The sequence below is a fragment of the Pseudochaenichthys georgianus genome, chromosome 12 (assembly GCF_902827115.2).
Source record: "Pseudochaenichthys georgianus chromosome 12, fPseGeo1.2, whole genome shotgun sequence".
Taxonomy (NCBI): Eukaryota; Metazoa; Chordata; class Actinopteri; order Perciformes; family Channichthyidae; genus Pseudochaenichthys; species Pseudochaenichthys georgianus.
In genome coordinates, this window is record NC_047514.1 from 20073914 (window position 1) to 20098771 (window position 24858).

The window sequence follows — 24858 nt, forward strand, 5'->3', positions numbered from 1 at the left end:
TGATTATATTTTGTAGAATTATAATATATCTGCAAAGTAGACTACCTTTAGTTTTTCAATAAAAAGTTATAAAGACAGTAAGAGTTACATATTTAAGTATAAAGCACATAATTCAATGTTTAAAAATGTATAATATAAAAAAGACTATACAAGAGGTTTTAGTAGCTCAAATAAACTCCAACAGCACTGTTCACCAGGAACTATAATCTTTATTTTTTTAAAACAATAAAACATACAACACTTTATGAAAATAAATACATCCTACAAATCTGAGCAGCTGAGAAATCTCACATGTTGTATTACAAGTATTTTCCATTGGAGGCATGATTGTGTTTTTGTTATTGAAATGTAGTTTCAAGTAATCCATTACATTTGGCACAAACAGACGTTTACAGTGATGAGACAGGACGTTGAGGGAACCATGGAGGAGGAAGAAGATTTCAAGCATCATATATGAAAAAACAACAAAGTAGGTCAAATGAACTGAAAAAGGGGTGTGTGTGTTTATGTTACTGTAAAGGAGATGCACATGAAGCCTCCCCTCTGTTTGCATATAACAACCTGGGTCATTGTAAAGTCGCTGCTGAACTCAGATACAAGTGCAGAAATACATTCATACGGGTCCCTTTAATCTAGTTCTCTCAAAAGGCAGACATTAATGTTTTCAAAAGGTTTCACTTTTGAATGTAGGGGGTCAAATCAAAAACATAATAAAGGAGCTTAAAGACATCCCTTTATCCCATTATTTAGCTATTGTAACTCAGCCTTTCAAATAATCAATCAACATTACATGTGTATAGGTTTACCTCATTTCACTTGTCCACTATCACACTGTAGTTGTGAAACATTCTTGGACATTCAACTCCATTTTAAAAAGGAATCGTTTAATATTTTGGGGAATACGCTTATTTGCCTTCTTGCTAAGAGTCAGTTGAGAATATAAACGCTAAATATGACACTACTCTCGGCAGCTGGTTAGTTTAGTTTAGCATAAAGTATGTACACGTGGGGAAACAGCTAGCCTGGCTCACAGTTCCTTTTTTAAATGTCCCTACTAGCACCTTTAAAGCTTAACCAACTTATCGCGCGTGGTTTTCCAACTCATCTACCTCTCGACAAGAACACGCTTATGTCCTTGGAAATCAAACCATCCTTTAAATATGTGCACTGAAGTTTCTTCATTTCCTATGGTGGTCTAAAACCTTTTCCTTTGTAGGCAATCTGCAACAGATCAATTCATTTTTTTAAAGAATTCTTCTGGAGGTGATTGCATACGGTTTGTTGTGTGGATGTGCAGAGCAGGTTGCTAATACTAAAATGAAGATCGAGTATTTGTCCTACAAATTAATGTAATTGCAGGTGAACTTGCATTATTTTCTGTAATAGTGTCAAACACTGAACACGAGGTCTTCATGGTAACAGTGTTAAAGGTCATTGTGCGCTTTGTTTGAGGAGTACGACTGATAGTACTGTAGGTCTGATATGCAGGTATATTGAGGAAGAAACACATCAATGTAAAGTGTTGTCGGTACAATTTAAAGCCAGTCTGGGGAGGGGTCCTGCACTGAAACTAGACAGGCAGGTGAGAGCAGAGGAGAGGGAGAGTGTAAACCAGTTAGATCTTTCCTGAGAATGCATCCAGATCGAACGCTGCGTCCACTAAGCGCTGCAGCTCCGTGAGGTGAGTCTTTTTGTTTCCAGTAGCTGGAGCTGCTGCAGGGTCACGACCAGCATACCTGCAAACACACACACGCGCAAACACACACACACACACACACACACACACACGCACGCAAACACACACGCACAAACACACATATATAAGTGTCCATACATTCAAAGCAGAGATAGTTCCTGAAACTGTATTCCTGTAGAACTCACCAAACGGGGCGGGTATGGTTGGTGGTGGTGCAGATGCGGGGCTTGACGTAGTCGTGGTAACCCTGGTTCTTGTGCTCTTCCTGACACCACACCAGGTCAGCATTTGAGTAACGATCAGTCTCTGCTTTCACCAGATCAAACGGGAAGGGGGAGAGCTGAAAACAGAGAGAAAGGTCTGATGTTAATTATATATTTGGGCGATAATCCATTGTCATTCCCGTTGGGGGATATGGGGGACAAATGTTAGTTAGCGTTAGCCGTTTGCTACAACTTCATTCGTAAATTGTCAGCATTAAATGTGTGCTAAACTAGCTGTTAGCAGTTCCTGTTAGCAGTGTACCCATCGATATATAGATAACTATCACTGGATTAATTTGATACTAAAGAAAACGTCTTTCTACTCGACCGATTTCCCAGCTAATTTCTTTTATTTACTCACAATGTAAACCAGAGATTAACTATTTGTATATCTTTAGAAAGTGAAAGTTAAGACCCCAAAAACAGAATAAATAATTTACAATTGTGATCATTAGTCTTGACCGAAATACTTGTATGTCACAAGTGAAGCTGCCTTTATACAAACCAGGCACATACATCACCTCCAAAACTGGTTTTGTTGAAAACTGAAATCCATACACCCACTGTGCGTTCCCTTTCCCAATTTCTCCTCTTCAGTTTTAACTCTCTACTTACACACATCACCTTTACTCTTTTGTTACCTGTTCGATGCGGATCACAGCCACAGTGTCGTCCATGCCTCTGCTCTTGCGTTCCCGGGTCAGTTCATAATAGATCTTCCCGCTACAGAAAACGATTCTCTTCACCTTTTCTGGGCTGGCAGCTGCAGGCCCCTCGTCTGGGATTAGTCGCTTGAAGATGGTGGCTGCAGAATAACAAACACACACACACACTTTAAATAACACAGCAAGAAGCCAACCAGTGTTTTAGAGGGAAAGACCTCACCACCTTCAGTTTCCTGCCCATCTTTCTGTCAGTACTGACCTGGCAGCATGTCATCAAAGCTGGACTTGGCCTCAGGATGGCGCAGCAGCGACTTGGGAGTAAACACTATCAGCTAAAGAAAGAGCACAGGGAAATGCTCAGTGACCTTGAACCACATTATCTTGTGCTTTGAGTCCATTTAAGGTGTGTCACTCACAGGTTTCCTGAAGGGCTGCAGGATCTGTCTGCGGAGGACGTGGAAGTAGTTTGCCGGAGTGGAGCAGTTCACCACGATCCAGTTACAGTCGTACAGCTGATGCACTGCGAAGTTCTCAGTGATTTTCTGTGAGAAAAAAGTAGAGTTGCAATTCAGAGCTAAGGTAGAACTCATTACCAAAGAAACGTGCAGTCACCTGTTCATATTCTTTGTCTTTTCTTTCTTTCCAGGGAGAATCATTCTGTTCATTTTAGAACTACCCTAACCCTTCAATTCTTAGCCTACGAAAAGTACGATGAACTCTATAAACTCTCCATATAAAGTTGCCAGGCTCCACATCTGATCATGAGGTCAAACAAACATCAGACAAACAAGGAAAGTCATCTCACTATCTACACCTCCATGATTTTAAATCAGCGTCATTGTAAGTCAGGTTGCTACGGTCACTAGCCTTTTCTGATTTCACCATAAAGACAAACAAAGAGCTGGACTGAAAAGTGTCATTCTGATGAATATGAGCATCATCTAAAGTTATAAGGAGCAGTGACGGAGGGAGAGACATTTTATGTTTTTGACACTCACAGGGAAAACATCAGGGTCATCATTGCACATCTGTAGAAACCTCTCAGGGCGGGCAGACGAGTGCTCTGGACCCTAAGAGAAAGGGACACAAATGAACACCAATCAATAATCGACCGGTAAGATGTTTTTAACAATCTCCTGTGAGAATGTTGCTCAGCACTGGTGGCATTGCAGCGCCATGAGTTTCTCAGTTCCTACCATCCCCTCCATGCCGTGAGGAAGCAGCAACACAATGCCGTTCTGTCGGACCCACTTGGCCTGACCCGAGCTGATGAACTGGTCGATGATACACTGGGCTGTGTTATTAAAGTCTCCAAACTGGGCCTCCCACAGCACCAGCGCATTGGGACTGGCCATGGCAAAGCCTAGTTCAAAACCTACACACAGAAAACAGGCACAAACGGAGCAGGTTCAGTAAATAAAACACTATCCAACATTTACATAAGGTTTGTTCTCCAACTTGCTCTACTTCCAAAGTAAATACAATCCCAAGTGGCTTCCCTAGAAAGAGTTACCCATCAAGTTACAGGTACCACAGATTAAAAAGTACCACAAGTTGTGCGTATGCTACTCACCTAGTACTCCATACTCAGATAGAGAGCTGTTGCACACAGTGTAAGGAGCTTGATCAGGAGAAACGTAGTTCATGGGGATGCAGATCCTCTTGTCAACGTTCTGGTCGTGAAGAACATGGTGTCGATGGCTGTGGAGGAAATCACTTAGTTAAGTCAGTTCACGTGAATTTGATTTATATAGCACCAAATCATTACAGAGGTTGTTTAATGGTACTTTTTATACATAGCAGGTCTTATTTTCCAGTTGAACGTACAGCAGTAGTTAGTGGACAGTTCTCATAGTGTGGGGGGGTTTCTCTGAAGTCACTTTTACACAAAAGTTGCCCAAAACACAGAGAAAAATAAACAAAACATCAAGCAGTGAATGTTTTTTGTGTCAGGATTACCTGAACGTGCCTCTCTCCACATCCTGTCCACTGAGGCGAATGTGTATCCCCTCTTTGAGCAGAGAGCCAAAGGCCATGTATTCTCCAAGAGCCCAGTCACACATCCGCTGATCCACCATATTTGCACGGCCCTTTAGGATACGACTCAAACCTGAAGCATGGAAACACGGCATTAAAAAACAGACATGACAGCACAACAAGGGGTTGTTTGAAACCGGAGAAGATCATAAAGTACCTCCGTGTATCGTGAAGTCTTCCACAGGCACAGAAGAAGCGATGTTTCCAATATGTTTGAGCTCCTCTTCACTGATGCCAGTCGGAGGGCTGTGCATAGTTTTGGGTTGTCCATCCAGGTTGAAGAAATCTGCAGACAGACACACAAACGCATCACAAGGAAGAAATGTCCAGACCACATTCTGTAGAGAAGAGATACAAGTTATAACACAAATAAAAGAACAAGACTCCTTACCAGGCCATGGTGAGTCCAGCCAGTGTTTGATGTGAAGGATCTTCTCATCTTTGGAGCGGTTGTAAGCATCTTCGCATATTTTGTCGTACCTCACTACTTCCTCCTGAAAAACATTGATGCAAGTTCATTGAAATCTTTAGTATATCCGTCTCCAAAGAAGCAACTTTCTGTCTTGTGTTTAGTATATAGGTCTCCAAATATATTCACCTCCTCCAGAGAGTTACAGCGTTTGACAGCCTTTGATTTTGGCGTGACTTTCAGAACAGGAAGGATTCTGAAGAATGACCTCATTAATGTCTCAAAGAACTGACATGATTAATTGCCCTCAAAATGTCCTGTCTTTGTACAGTGCTTCATTCAATCCTCTTTTAAGTGAAGCTCCTCACAGGAATTGGAATTAGAAATGCATAAATGTTAAATCTCTTTATTTGTGCCTGAAATGCATCCATTATTCTGTCTCTGCTGCTATCACAACATCCATTTGCACAATTCTTTGTCAGACTATTCAATCCCCCTTTCATTGAGATGCTTCATAATGTCTCAGAGCCGAGACGTCTTTCACACTGCTGACAATGAAACCTACAGGGTTTTTCAATTTGCAAAAAAAGCTGCTTCCACGTGTTTAACCGGCACCACATTGTAAATGATCTCAATGGACATGTGACTCTTTTTTTGGCTTGTACATATTGAGCGTGCTTGATAAGCAGTAGCGACAGCAGGGCAGGCTGCTTTACCTCATATGCCTGTGTTGTGACCACTCCCTCAGCAATGACTTTCTCAGCAAACTTCTGCAGGACCCCTTTCTGCTTCTTGATCTGCTTGTACATGAGCGGTTGGGTGAACATCGGCTCATCCATCTCGTTGTGGCCATTACGTCTGTAACACACCTGAATGTGAGAAAACAAGAGATTAGGCATTTTCTTATGTCAACAATCAAGTGACCGACTCGGTACTTTACCTGTGTCACTCTTAATTGCTCTCTTGTCTCGTGCTGGTCAAAGTTCAAGGTTCAATATATGTATAACCACATTATGTTAGTTATTTATGCATGTTTTCTTTGTATTCCCTGTTCCTCTATGGATAATAAACCTGAACTGCTTTCCCTGCCTGTCCCCTTACGCCACTCTTAGCCTGTCGACCCCAATAACAAACAAGTGGGAAAAACTAATAAAAGGCTTCAATATACAGTGCCAGTTTTTTATTTATTAAAATTGTTTCTACATTGTAGATTAATACTGAAGACATCAAAACTACAAAATAACACATATTCAATTATGTAAAGGAAAAAGTGTTACAAAAATCCAGAATATGATGATGCTGGTTAAGTCTGCCTTGAATTCTGAATAAATCCCCAACAGTGTCACCAGCAAAGCCCCCCCCCCCACCATCACACTTCCTCCTCCACGCTTCACAGTGGGAACCATACATGCAGAAACCATCCGCTCACCTTCTCTGCGTCTCACAAAGACACAGCGGTTGAAACCAAAAATCGCAAATTTGGACTCGTCAGACCAAAGTACAGATTTCCACTGTCTAATATCCAATCCTTGTGTTTCTTGGCCCCAACAATTATCTTCTTCTTGTTGTTCATCCTCAGTAGTGGCTTCTTTGCATCAATCGACCACGAAGGCCTGATTCACGCAGTCTCCTCTGAACAGTGGAGGCTGAGATTTGTCTGCTACTTGAGCCCTGTGATAGTTGATGTGGGCTCTAATCTGACGTGCTTTAACTTGCGGTTCCTGCGGCTGGTAACTCTGATGTATTTATCCTCTGCAGCAGAGGTAACTCTTGCTCTTCCTTTCCCGGGGGGGTCCTCATGAGAGCCAGTTTCATCATAGCGTTCGATGGTTTTTGCGACTGCACTTGAGGATACATTCAAAGTTCTTGACATTTTCCGGATCGACTGGCCTTCATTTCTTATAAAGTGATGATGGACGGTCGTTTCTCTTTACTGAGTTGAGTCGTTCTTGCCATAATATGGATTACAACAGTAGTCAAATAGGGCTTTCCACTGAGCGTCACCCGACCTCTGCACAACACAACTGATGGTCTCAAACACATTCAGAAGGCAAGTCATTCCACAAATGGACTGTTGACAAGGCACACGTGTTCATTGAAAACCATTCCAGGTGACGACCTCATGAAGCCGACTGAGAAAAGCCAAGAGTGTGCAAAGCTGTCATCAAGGCATAAGGGGGCTACTTTGAAGAATATAAAATTATATTCTGGAGTTCTTAACACTTTTTGTTTACTAGATAATTCCATATGTGTTCTTTCATACTGTAGTTTTGATGTCTTCAGAATTAATCTACAAAGTAGAACAAATTAAAATAAATAAAAAACTTCGAATTCAAAGGTGTGTCCAAACTTTGGACTGGTAGTGTACTTTATCAAAAACAGCGGTTAGTTTATTTACCTTTCCAAAAGTGCCTTTGATTGAAACCTCCTGCTGACAGTTGACCAATTTCTTTAATTTAACATCTCTAGTTTCTCTCCCATTAACCTGTCCCCAGCTGCTGTCTCTCAATGTATCACTGGAGGATTTAGGCATGAACGTGACCTTTACTTTCCTCACAACCAGATTCACAACTTCCTAGATTTGTCAGGCTTCTCTTTCAAATTTCAACGAAGATGGATTGGTATATTATTGACATTATTTGACTTGACAAAACACCTCCTATAAACTTACCAGGTCTACGACTACGTCTTTGTGGAAAGTGTTTCTCCATTCAGATGCCACTTTACACACATATATTACAGCCTCTGGGTCGTCTGCATTGACGTGGAAGATGGGTGCGTTGACCACGCGTGCTACATCTGTCGGATAAGGAGAGGAACGTGCCATCCTGGGATCTGTGGTGAAACCAATCTGTGTGGATGAGAGTTTTAAATTACTACAATAACAGCTGTTATCATCATCAAGTGAAAAGTTGAAGACATTTTTATGATCTATTATGCCCTCAAACTTACAGAGAATAACATTAATGTAGCTGTACTGTTTTCTTTTCCATTTTATTTTGGTAATATTCTAAATGACTTTAAAATCACAGTATCACAGTATATGCTGAAATAAAAATATGGACACGATAGCATGCTAGCTGTGAATAAAAATACCTGGTTGTTGACCACCACATGAATGGTGCCATGTGTAGTGTAGGACGGCAGGTCAGACAGGTGGAAAGTCTCGTACACGATACCCTGGCCTGCAAATGCAGCATCACCGTGAAGCAGAATAGACATCACCTGTGCAATCATTCAATAGGTTACAAACATGTTAAGAACAAAAGGAAAGGTACTTCTTTTCTTCCATGTTTGAATAAACCTCAGTACCCTCTTGCCCTCGGTGTCTCCGCTGTAGAACTGCTCAGCTTTGGTTTTGCCCTGCACCACGGGGTCCACGGCCTCCAGGTGGGACGGGTTGGCCATGAGGGACATTGAGATTTCCCGGTCGCTGACCCGGTTCATCCTCTTGTGATACATCCCCAAGTGATATTTCACATCACCAGAACCCTGAGAGCAGAATATCACAAACATCAACCTCAGGAAGACAGTTTAGCCTTAAACTTTTGGTTAATTGATGGCATTTAAAAGGAAATAAATAAAAAAAATTATTGTCAGTTGAGGCTCTTTATCAAGTCAATAAATATATTTTCTTTTACAACAAACAAATAATCACTGAATATAAAATAATCAACAGATTCATTGGAAATGGTCATTATCAGTCCTTGCCGCCTTAAAACCACTGATACCACTGTAACCATCTAAACCAACATTTAGTGACCGATTCAGACCTCATCAGCAGCCTCTAGCTTGGAGTCAAACTGGCAGAAGATTTGGTCCAGCTCTTTCCGGATCACGTTAGCGAGAACATTCAGCCTTCCTCTGGAGATGGAGAAGTTACATTAGGAAGGAAAATTCGAGCAAAGCCTTTTTCATCAGATGCTATCATGTGACAAAAAGGGTTGAAACCCCCCTAAACTGTAATCACCGAGTTTATTAGAGACACTGATATTCGTCAGGGATCAAATTCATAAAGTGGAATAACATCATCTTAGAAAACGGACAAGTCAAATCAAGCAATCTGATTGGTTCTTAGCCGTGACATACTGAGCGTATACCACGGGTAGAATTGAAGTTACCCTTCACAACAAGTCAGTATCCCTCCGCGTCTGAGAAAAACTGTATACAGTTGGGCTGAAAAGCAAACTGCCTGTTTGTCAAACCACGCCCCTTAGCTGTGATATAATGAGCATATACCACGGCCTGTCGTGAGCTATTGCTTAAGTATATCATTGTACATGTGAAAATACACATATTTAAAAAAAGAAAACACTCATACAAGACAGTTCAACAATAGTTATTAAAGGATGAAGGAGTTAACAAATCATGATCATAAATGTGTGTATGATCAAAAGTCTCATATCTAAGGTGGGAACATCTACTAAACCTTGATTTTATCTTCCCAAGCGTCAACAATGTGTGCATTTATGACAGGCAAACGCTGTAGGAATTGAAATAGATTTTGGCCCTGAAAAAGACCGTTTGATATCTTATTGGATAAGATGTAATGTCATTGTCTACCTGTGAGGCATCCCCATGATCACACTCTCCACTCCGCTCAGACTGGACATGTCGATGATGGTTTTGAGGGCCGGGATGAGCGATTCACAACCCTCCAGACCAAAGCGTTTCTCTGACGACCATTTCCTCTGGAGGAACTCCTCAAACCTGTGAACAGGTGATGCTGCTGCGTCACATTGTGGCTCAGAACATCTATCCCCCTGCCCAAACTCCCCCTGCAGCTGCTTTGCATGCTTTTATAGTTGAGGAGTATAAGGAGTGTTGAGGAATGTGTAGACAGACCTTGTGGAGCGGATCATTCTGGCCAAAAGAGTCTTCTTCTCCTCCAGACTGAACTGCATGATTCCAGGTGTCTCGAACTTCTCTCTGATCCACTGGCACTGCTCCAAGTCGTTAATGAACATGAACTCTACTCCAATGTGTTGACAGTAGGCCATCTAAAAGAGAGAGAAGAACGTTTTAACTCTACTCTTCACTATCATGTCGTGGTAAAGCTTGAAGCTGATCTCAGTGTTCACTTGGTTGCTCAAACGCATTAAAGGGGCCTTATTCTGATCATTTTCAGGTTCACATTTGTATTTTTTGCTTCTACTGTGACATGTTCACATGCTTTAATGTTCAAAAAGCTCTTTACTTTTCTCATACTGCCTGTGCTGCTACACCTTTTCTCACCCTCTGTCTGAAACCAGAGCCCAGTCTGCTCTGATTGGTTAGCTGGCCGGCTCTGTTGCGCATGTTAAATAATTGCTATCAAATGTTTTTGTTATTATTAATTACATTTTTGTACTAAATTTGTTTTTATCCTGTTACTATATACTTTGAATGGCACCACTGCTAAAAGGTGTCCATTTTGACACATTTTAAATACTTCACCTCCAGTCGTCGGATAATCTCTCTGAGAGGCAGAGATTTCTCGCTGCCCCCGATGAAGGTGGTGGTGGGGAGCCGGAACACCTTGTCCAGGTCGGATTCCGCCAGTCCGTAAACACCTGTTTCAAAGACATTGCCATGAGCAGAAAGCGTTGGCATGCAAATCAGGTCAAGGTCAGGGTTCAAAACAGCTTGGAACAGAAAAATACCACATGACTAACATATTATTAAGACACAGAAGAGGAGGACACATCTGTAAATAGAAGACTATCTGGAATGTGTGACCCCTGCTTACTTTTTTTAAGTTTACTTTTATTACCATTTAACTGCCTTAACAGCTGTCTCAGCTGTCAGATGACATTTTGTCCAGATTACTAAAAACATGGGAGCGGTGGAGATGAGGAGGTGTCGGCGTTATGGTGATTTACTCGGAAGGCTTCAGTAGAAGCTGCTGGGAGTCCCAGCAGCTTCTACTGAAGCCAGTCCCCAACTCCGGGGACTTCCGGCCGGGGACTTCGGGTGGCAGTATACGCCGTGAAGTTGTTTGCGGCCTGCCAGTAAACCCGAAGAAGAAGAAGAAGAAGAAGAAGAAGAAGAAGAAGAAGAAGAAGAAGAAGAAGAAGAAGAAGAAGAAGTGACGTCAGCGGCTTCATTTGCGTAATCCTCCGTCAGGGACTTATTCCGGTGTGAACGCGATCCACTCTTTAGTTCCATGGGGGAACTAAGTACGGCAAAGTACTTGGTGTGAAAGCGGCAGAGACAAAGAAAGGACAAAAAGTAGATTATGTTCTCATTATTGGATCATTAAGAGAGTTTGAGAACACCTCATTATATCAAATCGGTCACATAATTGTATCTTTTGTTCCCTGATGAGGCCAAAGCTCTCTTGTGGTTACTACAGAATCATCACTGAACTCAACACAGTTTTAAAGTGTCCCAGCTTTCAGGCCCCGAGGCTCTGGGCAGACCTGACAAACAAGGCAAGGCAAGTTTATTTATATAGCACTTTTCAACACAAGGCAATTCAAAGTGCTTTACAAAAAATGAAAGACATTAAGCATCAAAAATAAAAGCTAATAAAATAAACATTAAAAGGAAAAATACATGGATAAAAGTTACAGTGCAGTCTAAAATATGAATAGTTCAATTAAACATTAAAAGAAAAAGTACATGGATAAAAGTTACAGTGCAGTTTAAGATATGAATAGTTCAATTAAAAGCAGCGACAAAAAGAAAAGTCTTCAGCCTGGATTTAAAAGTAGTAAGAGTTGCAGCGGACCTGCAGGTTTCTGGGAGTTTGTTCCAGATATTTGGAGCATAATAACTGAACGCTGCTTCTCCATGTTTAGTTCTGACTCTGGGGACAGAAAGCTGACCAGTCCCTGAAGACCTGAGAGATCTGGATGGTTCATAATTTAGCAGGTGGTCAGTAATGTATTTTGGGCCTAAACCATTCAGTGCTTTATAAACCAGCAGCAATATTTTGAAATATATTCTTTGACACACAGGAAGCCAGTGTAAAGACTTCAGAACTGGAGTGATGTGATCCACTTTCTTAGTGTTAGTGAGGACTCGAGCAGCGGCGTTCTGAATCAGCTGCAGCTTTCTAATAGATTTTTTAGTGAGACCTGTGAAGACACCATTGCAGTAGTCCAGTCTACTGAAGATAAAGGCATGGACAAGTTTTTCCAAATCCTGCTGTGACATTAGTCTTTTAATCCTAGATATGTTCTTTAGGTGATAGTAGGCTGATTTAGTAACTGTTTTAATGTGACTGTTGAAACTCAGGTCAGAGTCCATGACTACACCTAGATTTCTGGCTTTATCTGTTGTTTTGAACATTGCACACTGAAGCTCAGCGCTAACTTTTATACGTTCTGCCTTGGCTCCAAAAACCATTACCTCAGTTTTATCTTTGTTTAATTGGAGAAAGTTCTGACACATCCAGTCATTGATTTGTTCAATGCACTTACTCAGTGTTTGAATTGGAGCATAGTCTCCTAGTGAAATTGTTACGTACATTTGTGTGTCATCTGCATAGCTATGGTAACTTATTTTGTTGTTCTTCATTATCTGAGCCAGTGGTAGCATGTAGATGTTAAAGAGAAGAGGCCCCAAGATGGAGCCTTGAGGAACCCCACATGTCATATTTGTCAACTCAGATGTGTATTTACCTATAGAAACAAAGTTGTTTCTGTCCTTTAATTAGGATTCAAACCAATTTAGAACTGTTTCCGAAAGTCCCACCCAGTTTTCTAGTCGGTCTAGTAATATGCTGTGGTCAACAGTGTCAAACGCAGCACTGAGATCTAATAATACTAACACTGAAGTTCTGCCACTGTCTGTGTTTAAGTGGATGTCATTAAAGACCAAGATCAGACATGTTATGTGTCTTTCAAATCAGCTTGAAAGGTTTTCACCTGAAGCTGTGGCTTTTGGCATCTTGTTTTGTTTGTCTTTGTAATGCAATGTTAACTTTATTAATCTAGTTTCCATTTTGTTACTGCCTCTATCAGCATTATAAATTATGATAAAGCCTGACTTTATAGATCTGTTATTTGTGATGTTCTTGTAAGAATCCAAAGAAAGAAAAAAAGGTTTAGTTGTTAAATACTATATTTTATTCATTCATTATTTCTTCATCTATAAAATGTGCAATAAATTATACTGTGAATCTTACTTAAACGCTTGCTTGACAACTATATAGAAACTGGTTTATAAATAATCTGTTATTTGATTCATTAATTGATTTGTTCATATCTAAATGCTGCTAAAATAACATTTCAGTGAGTAAGTCAACTATTGAAATTAGAGGTTTTGTTTTTAGTTTAGAACAATTATCACATTTATAATTAAACTAAGCTATGACCGAACACCAAAAAATGCAATGGAACAAAATCATATTTTTTTTCACTAATGCATCAACTAAATTGTCACATTTTATAACATTCCTTGTATTTATGAGTTTATTTAAACAATACTTGACAGGACATTGCTAACGTCACCTTTGACTAAATTGCACAGTATGTTAAACAAGACACAGTAAAAAGCAGCTGACGTGGTTTAAGCAGGAAACAAACAGGACTGATAGGTTGGATTCTGTGTGAGACACTATACAGTAGCTTGAGCTCGTGTTGATCTAAAGCAGTGTTTCTCAAACTTTTTCATACCAAGGACCACTTAACCAATAAAAAAACTCTCGCGGACCACCTAACTCCACTATTATCCAAAAACACATCGTTTTTTACAAATCGCCTGAAAATGGTACAAACAAGTGGCCACATGTGTGATGAAGGTGTTTATCTGGGCTATATCATGCAATAGAAAGTGAAACGTAAGCTCGCTCCATTGCGGAGATATTCCCGCGAGAGTGCGGAAAACTTAAATGTATTTATTTCTTTCAAATGTGAAATTGTACCAATATACTCACGGACCACTAGGGGGCGCTCACGGACCACCAGTGGTCCGCGGACCACACTTTGAGAAGCACTGATCTAAAGCAGTGGTTCTCAAATGGGGGTACGCGGACCCCTAGGGGTACGTTGGAGTACTGCAGGGGGTACGTGAGATTTATTTTATGTTAATGAAAGAAATACGTAATTAATGCATTTAAACAAACTACTAATAGTAGATTAACTACTTTCTTCAAAAGTTTACAGTAATTCTGGATAATAAAATGGGAACAATAAACGGGGTGCTCTCTTTTCCTCTCCCTCTCCTGACAGCTCGTCAGGCTCGTGCAGCTCGCTGAACCTGTAATAAGTGACCCGACAGTAAAGAATAAACATATGTATAACTAGTTTAGCTTGTTCCAGAGTAGATAAACAATCTAAGTGTGTTAGGTCTAACTCTTAGTGTATTTTGCTCCACTCAACGGTCCGTCACAGCGGCGGAGCTTTGATCCGGAAGAGCTGCGTGTGCTCCGTCAGCAGCAGCTGATCTGATCTCTGATCTCTCTCTCGTGTCTGGTTAGACTTCACTCGCGTTTATGTCCAAATCTATCAGATCTAGCTAGTTCTAGTTAATGATATGACTGCCTGCTTATCAAAGGACCTAAACAATAAGCGTTGCTTGGCAACGGCGTGTGGCTGCAAAGTATAGCATTATGCATATGTTTATATGAGGGGTCAAAATCCCATGCTCATAAAATGCTCATATCTTTTTCTCTTCATTCCGCACGCCCCAAAATATACTAATTTTAGGAAAAGTAACGAAGTTTGAGCAGTGTGGGTTTTATATTAACAGAGTAACACATATCAAAACGCGAAGTGCAGTTTGCCTCCCTGTCAGAATGACAAAGATCCTCAGTGAAGCTCAAGCCCATGTTTCTCACTTCATTGTAAGTACAACTTATTAAAAAGATCAGTTCAATGGAACTAATGTCGTCTTAGTGTTATTTTAGTGATGGATTGTAAACATTTGAAATGTAGCATTTAAGTGTTTCTCAGTTACAAGGTTGTTGTTATAATAAATAAGACTAAATGAAACAGAGGAGGGGGGGGGGGGGGGGGGGGTGTATCTATGTGTGTGTTCGTACACCTCTGTCAGCAAATGAGTGCAGGCTGCTGTGCTGAGGACAGGGGGTTTACAATCCAATATGGCCGAGTACGCTCTCTGTGTTACATAAGAGATCTTTAGACTCTCCTCTGTGAACAGCCCCTGCATGACATTTGAGAAAACACACTTGCTTTCTTTGATGATTGCAAAGTTTAAGCAGAATAATTTAATGCTATAATAAATAAGTGTCTGTGTCCAATCTAATCGCAGTAACATTTCAATGAAGAAGGCCCAGATAAGCCCGGATATGCTCTGTTTGATGCCACTGGCAGCTGAGCAAAGGTTAGACGCAGCCAACAAACACACACACGCCTCCTTTCCAAGCATTACTCAACACATTTTCCACAAGAAGAGATGAAAACCAACATGGAGTAGAGCAGGGAGAACCACAACACTATTTAATGAGCTAATGATAAACCACAGGAAAGTGGTTTCAGGAACACCACGCAGCAATAAAAGAGCAGAACACAAGGTTTTAAGTTCTGCTCCTACCTCTTATCAGATTTGACAGACGTTCTTTAAAAAAAGATAAATCTGGAGGCATGGAGACACACTGTAGTTAAGTATTTCACAGAGCCTCTCATTAATTCTTTCAGGCTGATTTGGACCCCTAAACCGACCCATTGCTCGACCTCTGTGAACCTCAGCGCCACCAGGACAAAGCAGAACCCGGTGAGACTGAACAATGGCCCGAGTATCTGTGGAAACATCCTACAACAGCTCATAACAATCACCTGTGTTTGAACTCAGAGGCCTAACCTTTTCATGAGGAACAATGACAGTTCGATGCAGGCATGCATAACTCGCCACAGCAAACACACACACACACACACACACACACTTTCCACTTTTGAACTATTTGCACTCCTGCGACAAATCTGACAAGTCAGTGTTTGGTTAACACAGTAATGAAACATGTTTTAAAAACTGAATACCCAGTAATGAAATACCATGGAATTGGCTGATGTTGATCACTCCCCAATATATGGTGTTGTGTTAACAACCGCCAAGCATGTCTTCCTATCTTGTTTTCCTCAGAAACTATAAAATAATATGCCTTACAGTATGTGCTGATAACAGGAGGGACATAAAGATATCCCTCAATAATAATCTGGTCGAATACATTTGAGGTATAAATAATTACAAAATAAATAAAAGCGAAGGCACCCCATTTAGTAGGGCATACTTTACTTGAATACTTTATATCCCGTCCATTAGGGATGAATTATTGTGTAATAAATTGTTAGATATTTAGATTAAGTAATAAGCATCAATAAAACATCCTTTTGGGTTGACAGATTGTGCGAGGCGTTTGTCCTCCTCTAACACAACTCCCTTTGTCTTGTTATCTTGCCCTATGTTTCATATTGATAGCTTCTTAGAAAAAGAAAGCATTGGACCATGTATTTATGACTTACCCACAATAACAAATAACTAATGCAGTTATTGCTGTTAGCAATTATTTATCAGTCTCCTCTTCTATTAAATAATCTACTATGTCTGCATTCTGACCTCAGCACAGGGTGACTTAATTAAAAACACATGTGAGGGTCAATTTAAAGTGGACCTATTATGTTATATTGGAAAAATATATTGTAGGGCCATACCTATATAAAACATGTCTGTGAAGGTTTTTTTTCAAAATACCAAACAGATCACCCATTGTAGCCATCCCTCATACTGCTCAAACCCCTCTTTTGCAGCCCTGTTAGAGAAACACGGACTTTGGGTCCTTAGCTTGAAAAAAAGGAAAGAAGAGGAGGCGGAGCTAATGCCTGATCAGAATTCTACCGGAGATAAAGTTAAATTCTGCTGTGATAAACCGCCATCCTGTTTAAACCACGTCAAGGATTATTTCTGAAACAGTATGGAGCTCAAATGCTTTTTCTCTTGCAGGTTTATCACAAGGGAGTTCTTTTTTAATTTCCTGCTTTTTTAAACACATGTGCTCTACACAGTACAGGTTAGCTCTGAGTGTTAGCGAGGCTTGCTAATGTAAACAAAGACGTCCAAAACACGTCAGGCATTGTTTCGGATAGCAACTTTCTCTGGGTCCGCCGACGTCACCTCGGATGGACACGTCAGTTCGGATGGAAATCTGTATCCGCTCGTTGTACACCCGTTTTTAAAAGATTTGGGTACGGAGGAAAAGAGAGAGGGTTTTATTTTCTGACGCTGCGTGAGTTCCCCGACGCACCGGGGACACATATTTATGTAGAAAAAACATCACAAAGTGCATTTTTCATGATAGGTCCCCTTTAACAAAACATATGGACACATTGTATCGCCTCCAGCAACATTTTGAAGGTTAACCGTAGTTGTTATATTTGGCATATGAACTAATGAACTGCGGTGTAAAACATGTTGTCTGAGTTCATACCAACACCAACAATTGTAATGAGTTAATCTTCGAGTCATGTTTTTGACAAAATAGGGCCGTCGAATGGGCAACTCAAAGCGTTAATTCTCAAAAACAAAATGTATCAAAATGATACAAATCTAGGTAACAGTAAAACCTGAAAAACGGTTTGATAATTCATTGTCTATTAAACTATAGAAAAAGGAGAATATACGCCTGCCAGAAGTTGATCTTTTAATGTCTAAAAATAATAACTTAATTATTTAAATATATTTTTGTATATATTTTTGTATTCATCTTTTATTTGCTTAATTGTAAAATGCAGCAACTGTCATAAAACTACATTTCCCCTGTGATAAATAAAGTAGAATAAAGATAAATACAATTCTAATTCATAAATACACCCCAAACATCCACAAGTAGAGCAGAAGTTATTTTGTTTTAGGAAATGAGATCAGCTTTTGGCTACATCAATAGTTGTAGAGGAAAGTGATAAGGACTTTTATTAATGAAATGGAAGCATTTTCACAAGAGTCTGAGCAATTGCTCTGAAGCCCATCGCTCCTGCTCATCTGCTTGTCACTCAGTTTGTTATGGGAGGGCTTCAGCTCGGCAGCCATGATGCACTGCGGCTTCAACTCAGCCACGTGGTGACCTCTGACCTTCAGCAAACTCCATGAAAGGAGGAGTGTGTGTTGTTCAACGCAAGTAAACCAAACAGGTGGGAGGCCGATGGCAGAGGGGAGCTCACTCAGGATAAAGAACTGATGGATGTGTGACACGGACAACAGGAAATACAGAGTGGTAAACAGAGGAGAGTAGAAAGACACTCATTGAAAGGTGGGTGGCGTTGCGTAAAAAGAGATCAAGTGTTTGAGGTAAAAAGGGATCCAAATACAATACAACAGGAACTGTGAATGACAGGGACAGAGAGGAACATCTTATAGAACATGTCAGGAGGTTTCTATTTCTCACCAACGTTCTGGAAACCGACGGTACAAGGGGTATCGTCGAAGTCTACACAGCTGATCTCCAGGGGGTCCAGCTTGGCTATGTGATGCCCTCGTACCTACACACAAGGCAACGCAGCTCATTAAAAGTGTGTGGATGGTTTCACAGGTCAACCCATTCCTGCAGATCAGTGTCTGTCTGCTTTAGGAAACTGCTGACCACTTCCTACAAGATTTACTAAACTATCTACAGGTTAGCAGAATCTTAAAAGCAGATGTTGGAAGTTTTTGTAAAAAAAAAGAAGAAAAGTACTGCTAACAGATTTGATTAACAGGACATTCATTAATTAAACAAACTGATATACTCGTTGTGCAAACCTACAAAATATATTTACCCAAGTGGTAAAACATCATATTAAATATTTCAAAATGTGCTACTGTTTACTTATTCTCTACTAAGATTCAGAGGCACATTTTCAACCTGACAATATGTAGTCACCGAATACCAGCTGCAATGCTTAAAGTACATAAAAGGCTTAGAAACATATAATATCATCTATATAATAATATAACAGTAGTTTACAAATGAATAATATGACATCTGCTACTTTTGTGTTTTGGCTTTATTTCATTATCCTGGATCCAAAAAAAACATTTAATTGAACATTGATTTTGTTATGTCTTTAAAAATATTGGTTGATATGTTGTTGTATGATATTTTAAAACTCCCAAGCATCAGTATCAGACCCTCAAATTCAGTATCTACCGTCTGAACTTAGCACAGCTCTAAAATGCTTCGAAGTAATAATACTGTAAAAAAAAGTATGAAGAGGAACAATAATGTGTATAAAATATGTTTACGTTCTGAATTATAGTCAATGTCCCTGTCAGAAAATAGTGTGGAGTTCTAGAAATGATATAAGAGCTAATTCAGTGGTAAAAAGGATTGTACATGTGACATAATCAGCTCAGGTTTAGTTTACCTGGTACGCCCGTATGAGTGAATGCACTGCTTGATGATCCTGCACCAGTTTCTCCAGATTGGGCTGAGCCCCCATCAGGGCCTGGACCCCGAGCAGTCCCTGAGACGACCCGCTGAGGGGGGGGGGGCTCTGATAGGCCGCACCAGGCGGAGCCCCGGCGTTAGCGTTCCGGAAAAATATATCCCAGGACTGCAGGGAGAGACAGGAAAGAGAATACAAGAAGGTTAGTACTCACCACAACATTTGAACTGAGGCATTAATGGGAATGGGAATTATTCCCATCAGCCTCAGTTCCTATCTGACGATGGCCCTATTTAAAACCCTATTTGGAGCCATCAAAGTGATCTTTATTTGATTTTATAACTTTTTACTGCAAATGTTGTCCTATGGGGGCCCTATGATATGCCTAGCAATTTTCACTTCAACACATCCAATAACTTAGAACCAGAATGTCAATAAAAAGTCAGATAATCGGACATATTTTTGCGAAACATTGTCTTTGAACCATAAATGTCTTAGCCAAATGTTGTGCCAGTCCATCTAGTTGATGTCGAGCAATTGCCTTGAATACTGGAACATGTGATCTGCTGAATAAAAAATAAAAACTTGGAGGATCACCAATGTCATGTGATTAGAAAAATGATCCTTGAGGTTCCCTTAATCTGTCACTGTGAGGAAGCACAGCATGATGAAGGAAACCTGTGTGTTAATCATTTGCCATAACAAACTGGCGGTGTCTTCCTGAACGATGATAAGGTGTCCTGAATTACTCGGCTGCACTGTGAAGATGTTGCCTTGTTCTAGCTTAGAGATAACGATTAATGTACTATATTTTCCCGGCATTGCAAATGTCAGTGTGAGCTTGCAAAGAAGAACGTATTGTAACGTTTCTTCAGTGCTGGCCTTAGCTATTTGACTGAGCTTTCAGGTACAACCATAAAATGTTTTAATTCAATCAGTTTGCCCTTTTGATGATGTGCTTTACAATACTGCAATTTCCACCATACATGTCAGGGCAATCAAACAAAAACATTGAGATATTTCAGTCCGGACCAAAGTTGTGCACACTGCACTATGCTTGACCTAGCATCTGTGTTTCTAAGCAGAGAGGAGAGTAATTGGTTTATTTATCTCAGAGGCTTTTAGGATCAGTAGTCGCAGCGTAAAGGAAGCTTCTTTACTTCCGCCTCTGAAGTGGCATATCAGCTTACAGGTAGAGCGTTACATAACATTTTTACTACGCCGCCGTAAAGGGATATTAACTCTTGGAAGCACATGCCTCACTCCATTACTTGCAGACAATGAATAGAGCAGTCATTGTGCTTAGACACATCTTAATACATGAGCAACAGTAGAACTGGCTGAAGGCATGAGCAGTCCTAAAGCAAGAGAACAACAACCCTCACATGAATACGTTACATGAAAAGAAAACATGTATATTACAAATCGTACTATATAGGTAAGGATAATCTTCTGCCCTTTGCGGTCTCGACACCGTGGCTGTTGAACTCAGTATCCTCTTTTAAATCCCTCCTCAAAAACACATTTTTATCTCAAAGTTCAGAGTGCATTTTGACTAGAGTAGCATGGACACTTGGTCTGTGTGGGGGAAAATTCTGAAGCAATTGGAGTCAGGGCTCAGAGAGAGCCGCTGGAGAGCTGGAGCTTTGATGGCAAACACTGACGGTTTATTTGGAGCTTCGACCGGAGAATTCACAAGACATGTCACGGGCCACGAGTTGACCACACGGTAGAGATGCCACAATCAATTCTGAAGAACTCTACCCCAGACCCGTGTATTTAGATAGTTCTGAGAGAATAATCCACATTGTGCACAAGATAGAACCATAACACCTCGATCAGCTGACGCCAACAGGCAGCAACATGCAGGCAAACCACTGAGAGCACAGCAGCCAAGGTTACAGGTGCCGGTGCTCAGCCACGACAGTATGTGCTGATAAATCATCATCATCATCATCATCATCATCATCATCATCATCATCATCATCATCATCATCATCATCATCATCAAGTAAATCAAGTCATTTAAATGTAGATCATTTAAACCCTTTAACAGGCTGACGTCAGTTTGGCCACTTAGGTGCTAATGAGGTTTATTGCAGTAGGGATGTTGTTCAAAAACTTCTATATGATATTAGTACAATCGTAATGAGATATGTAATTGTACAACGTATGTAAACCTACTTTGTTTCCTGGGTTCAACATCTTTCAACGTGAAATAAGCACACTCACAATGTGTGTTTTTTCCTCTGCTGTGCTGCGTGTCATTCACTTTTTGCTCGCTGCTGTGGTTCCTGAGATGTCAAACATCGATAAGCAAATACACAAACACACACCAGAAGTGTCTACGCTTACCTTTACCCTACTAACTGCTGGACAGGTATCTGTAACCATTGAGAAACATTTGTTGTCGGGCCTATCAGAAGGAAAGTGAAGGGGCCCTAGTGAATAGTAAACCTGACCTGAACCTGTTTTGTGTGAACATATCAAGCACAAGCTGTACCTTACCTTGTGGACATTCCTGGGGTTTTCCAGCCATGCATAGTACATCTCCTCCACATAGTTAGAGCTGGTGCCATTAAGAAAGGGCTCAGCAGCCACAGATGTGTTCAGGCGCCTCGCAGGCTTAAACGTCCGTAAACCCCCTTCTATTGCCAAGAGTCTGGGCTGCGATATGCTCTGGGCTGACTGTGCAGCCGTTAAAGGCCGAAGCCTTGCCATTGTAGTCCTTAAGCGATGCATGGCTGCAGATCAGCCACAGCTACTATCCCTCCTTATTCCTGGAAGAAAGATACAGCAGCACTGTCCCCGAACAAAATAGATCCTCCAGGCTCCTCAACAGCTGCCTTCTTGTTCCTCCTCTGCTGGCTTCTTCTGCTCTTTCTCTTCTGCCGGTCGTCCACTGGATCCTGTTGAAGGAAAACAAAATATTGGGCAACCGAAACATTGTACATCATGTGCAACAAGTTAGCAAAGATAAGATTATGTTTCTGACATAAGGAAAATAGGCCTTTGTGTGGACTATGTTTAGTGGTGGATTAATTCACAGTTTCAAGTCAGTTTTTGAAGCAGCAGGAGAGTTTATGTATCAAGTCAAATTAAACTACTGTATTTATTGTCATGAAGCTAAATATCAGGGCACACATGTGGGTCCTTAGTAAAATAGTTTAGTTTGGTTTTGTATTGTCATTTGCACAACTATTACAGAGAGGCAGTCGTTGGCAATTGTAGATCTCAGACACAATGCGTAGAAAATATGTAGACAGTACAAATAAAACCATAGTGGGTTAGTTAAATATAGTGATAACTTATACCATATATATTGAATTACTATGTGCTGTAAAGTCATGTACATGTAAGGCAAGTCAAGGCAAGTCACGGCAAGGCAAGTCAAGGCAAGGCAAGTTTATTTATATAGCAGCTTTCAACACAAGGCAATTCAAAGTGCTTTACAAAAAACGAAAGACATTAAGACAATGGCATTTAAAATCACTCATTAAAAAGAAAAGTTATATGTTGTATAGATCAGATGATAAAACTCAGTACATTAGGTACTGAACATCCTAAATATAGCTAGACCACCTATACCCATGGGGGAGCGTCCCACTCATAACCAATACATCTGGGTCGGACACACACACACACACACACACACACACACACACACACACACACACACACACACACACACACACACACACACACACACACACACACACACACACACACACACACACACACACACACACACACACACACACACACACACACACACACACACACACACACACACACACACACACACACACACACACACACACACACACACACACACACACACACACACACACACACACACACACACACACACACACACACACACACACACACACACACACACACACACACACACACACACACACACACACACACACACACACACACACACACACACACACTTCCTAGCATACATTGCTTTAATCGAAAAGATGCGAGTGGGTTTTCAATCTGAGCAGCTATTTGTCCGGTAAAACAAGTTAATTCACACGTATTCACCCACAGCTCCACGCTGGAAGCAAACAAACTGCATTTCAGTCACTGTAACCTCACGTGCAGGACACACAGTCCGTTAAAGTAACGTGTCTCTCTTCTAAGTTGACTGCAAAGCTTCAACTTTCGCAATCGTTAAAATGTTTTCTCGAGTTTGTTACCTTTTGTCACTGGTGTTCGCGTGGCTCTCTGCCCGGGTGAATGAGGAGCAAACTGTCCTGAAATCCAGAGCCCGGCCGGATGCGGCGTGTGCGAACTAAAAAAACTCACTGCAGCGCGAGAGCTGAGGAGCTGAGTCGCGCGCCCGAGCACTGTCTAATCACTCTAGTGCTGATCTGCGTCACGCGGGTTCGTGACGTCTGCAAAAGTATGAACTGTCCTCAAATGTGTACTTACTTACAATTACAACACAGAAGTAAATACTTTGCTCCTTCGATGATGTAAACATTTACAATATCTCTTAATATAGAATAGTAAAAGTATTCAATTCAAATGTTTTATTGTGATGTGCAAAATCTCTTCAGCGAAGATCTTGGCAATGAAAATATGTAGTCCCTCTTCCAACAGTGCAGCAGACAATAAGACTTAACAAAACAAAAATAAATAACATAGTGCAAGAATTAGAATTGTGCAAGTAAATATGCATGAGTATGTAAACTGTACATGTCAAATTGAAGATAGGACAGAATGTACAATAAAATAATATTGGAATAAAATACTGCCTATTGTATAAATATATAAATATGTGGATTGTTGACAGATGAGCTATAAAGACATCTAAAGAGCTCAGGAATGAATAAACCTTATTGCTGTATCGGAAAATGTTTTACCATGAGTCTGTTACGATAATAGAAATATGAAAGTAAAAGTAGCTCCAAATAATGCTTTAGGCTTTACATTATGTACTCTTGCTACTACTAACCCTAACCCTATATAAGAGCAAACGACTTTTTTAGCCAGATCATTCAACCACCATTTCCCTGTAAATATCACAACAGTATGTCTGATTTCCTGACTGCTGATTTCCAACATGATTTGTTACAGGTTGTACTTTAACAGCAGGTACATTAATATGTTCTGCTTCATTGCTTTCTTTAATAGATGACTGCATTAAAGGCACTGACTGCCTGGAACAGAGCAGTAAACGTCAACCTTCGTCCTCCTGACGCTGATTATGTGAAGGCAAGTTAATGAACTTCCCATCCGGATAATGTTAACATTGCTTTTACTATTTTAATGCACCGAGAGAGTATTTATCACACCTTCATATTTATTCGCTTATCTATAGAAGATCTTAAATTATAAGAGTATAAAGATTTAGTGGCATAAAAGGGAAATAGTTTTAAAAAAGTTGTATTCTTTATCAGATGTTTGATCAACACCCACTGATTCCTTATATTGAGCTCTTTCTACTCCAACATGTTAAACTGTGCCC

General features: G+C 40.5%; 1 protein-coding gene across 1 annotated transcript; it reads right to left on the minus strand.

The window, feature by feature from the left end:
• Window positions 1-202: 202 nt before the first annotated feature.
• Window positions 203-23713, minus strand: ogdhb (oxoglutarate dehydrogenase b). The gene is made up of 23 exons (XM_034096504.1): window positions 23585-23713; window positions 21882-22282; window positions 19353-19541; window positions 18395-18488; window positions 10507-10622; window positions 9916-10070; window positions 9634-9780; window positions 8844-8934; window positions 8383-8562; window positions 8167-8295; window positions 7742-7921; window positions 5787-5939; window positions 5053-5155; window positions 4819-4947; window positions 4584-4734; window positions 4198-4325; window positions 3821-3999; window positions 3623-3694; window positions 3041-3166; window positions 2884-2956; window positions 2601-2764; window positions 1882-2036; window positions 203-1736 (listed from the first exon to the last, which is right to left on the minus strand). The coding sequence occupies exons 2-23, from the start codon at window positions 22113-22115 to the stop codon at window positions 1616-1618; spliced, it is 3069 nt and encodes a 1022-aa protein (XP_033952395.1). The 5' UTR covers window positions 22116-22282; window positions 23585-23713; the 3' UTR covers window positions 203-1615.
• Window positions 23714-24858: the final 1145 nt, after the last annotated feature.

Coding starts and splice junctions, on each gene's coding strand:
- ogdhb (XM_034096504.1), bottom strand. CDS start 22,115: ATGCATCGCTTAAGGACTACAATGGCAAGGCTTCGGCCTTTAACGGCT. Junction 5,940..7,741: donor AAGACGTAGTCGTAGACCTG/GTAAGTTTATAG, acceptor TCTCACATTCAG/GTGTGTTACAGACGTAATGG. Junction 1,737..1,881: donor AACCATACCCGCCCCGTTTG/GTGAGTTCTACA, acceptor GTGTGTTTGCAG/GTATGCTGGTCGTGACCCTG.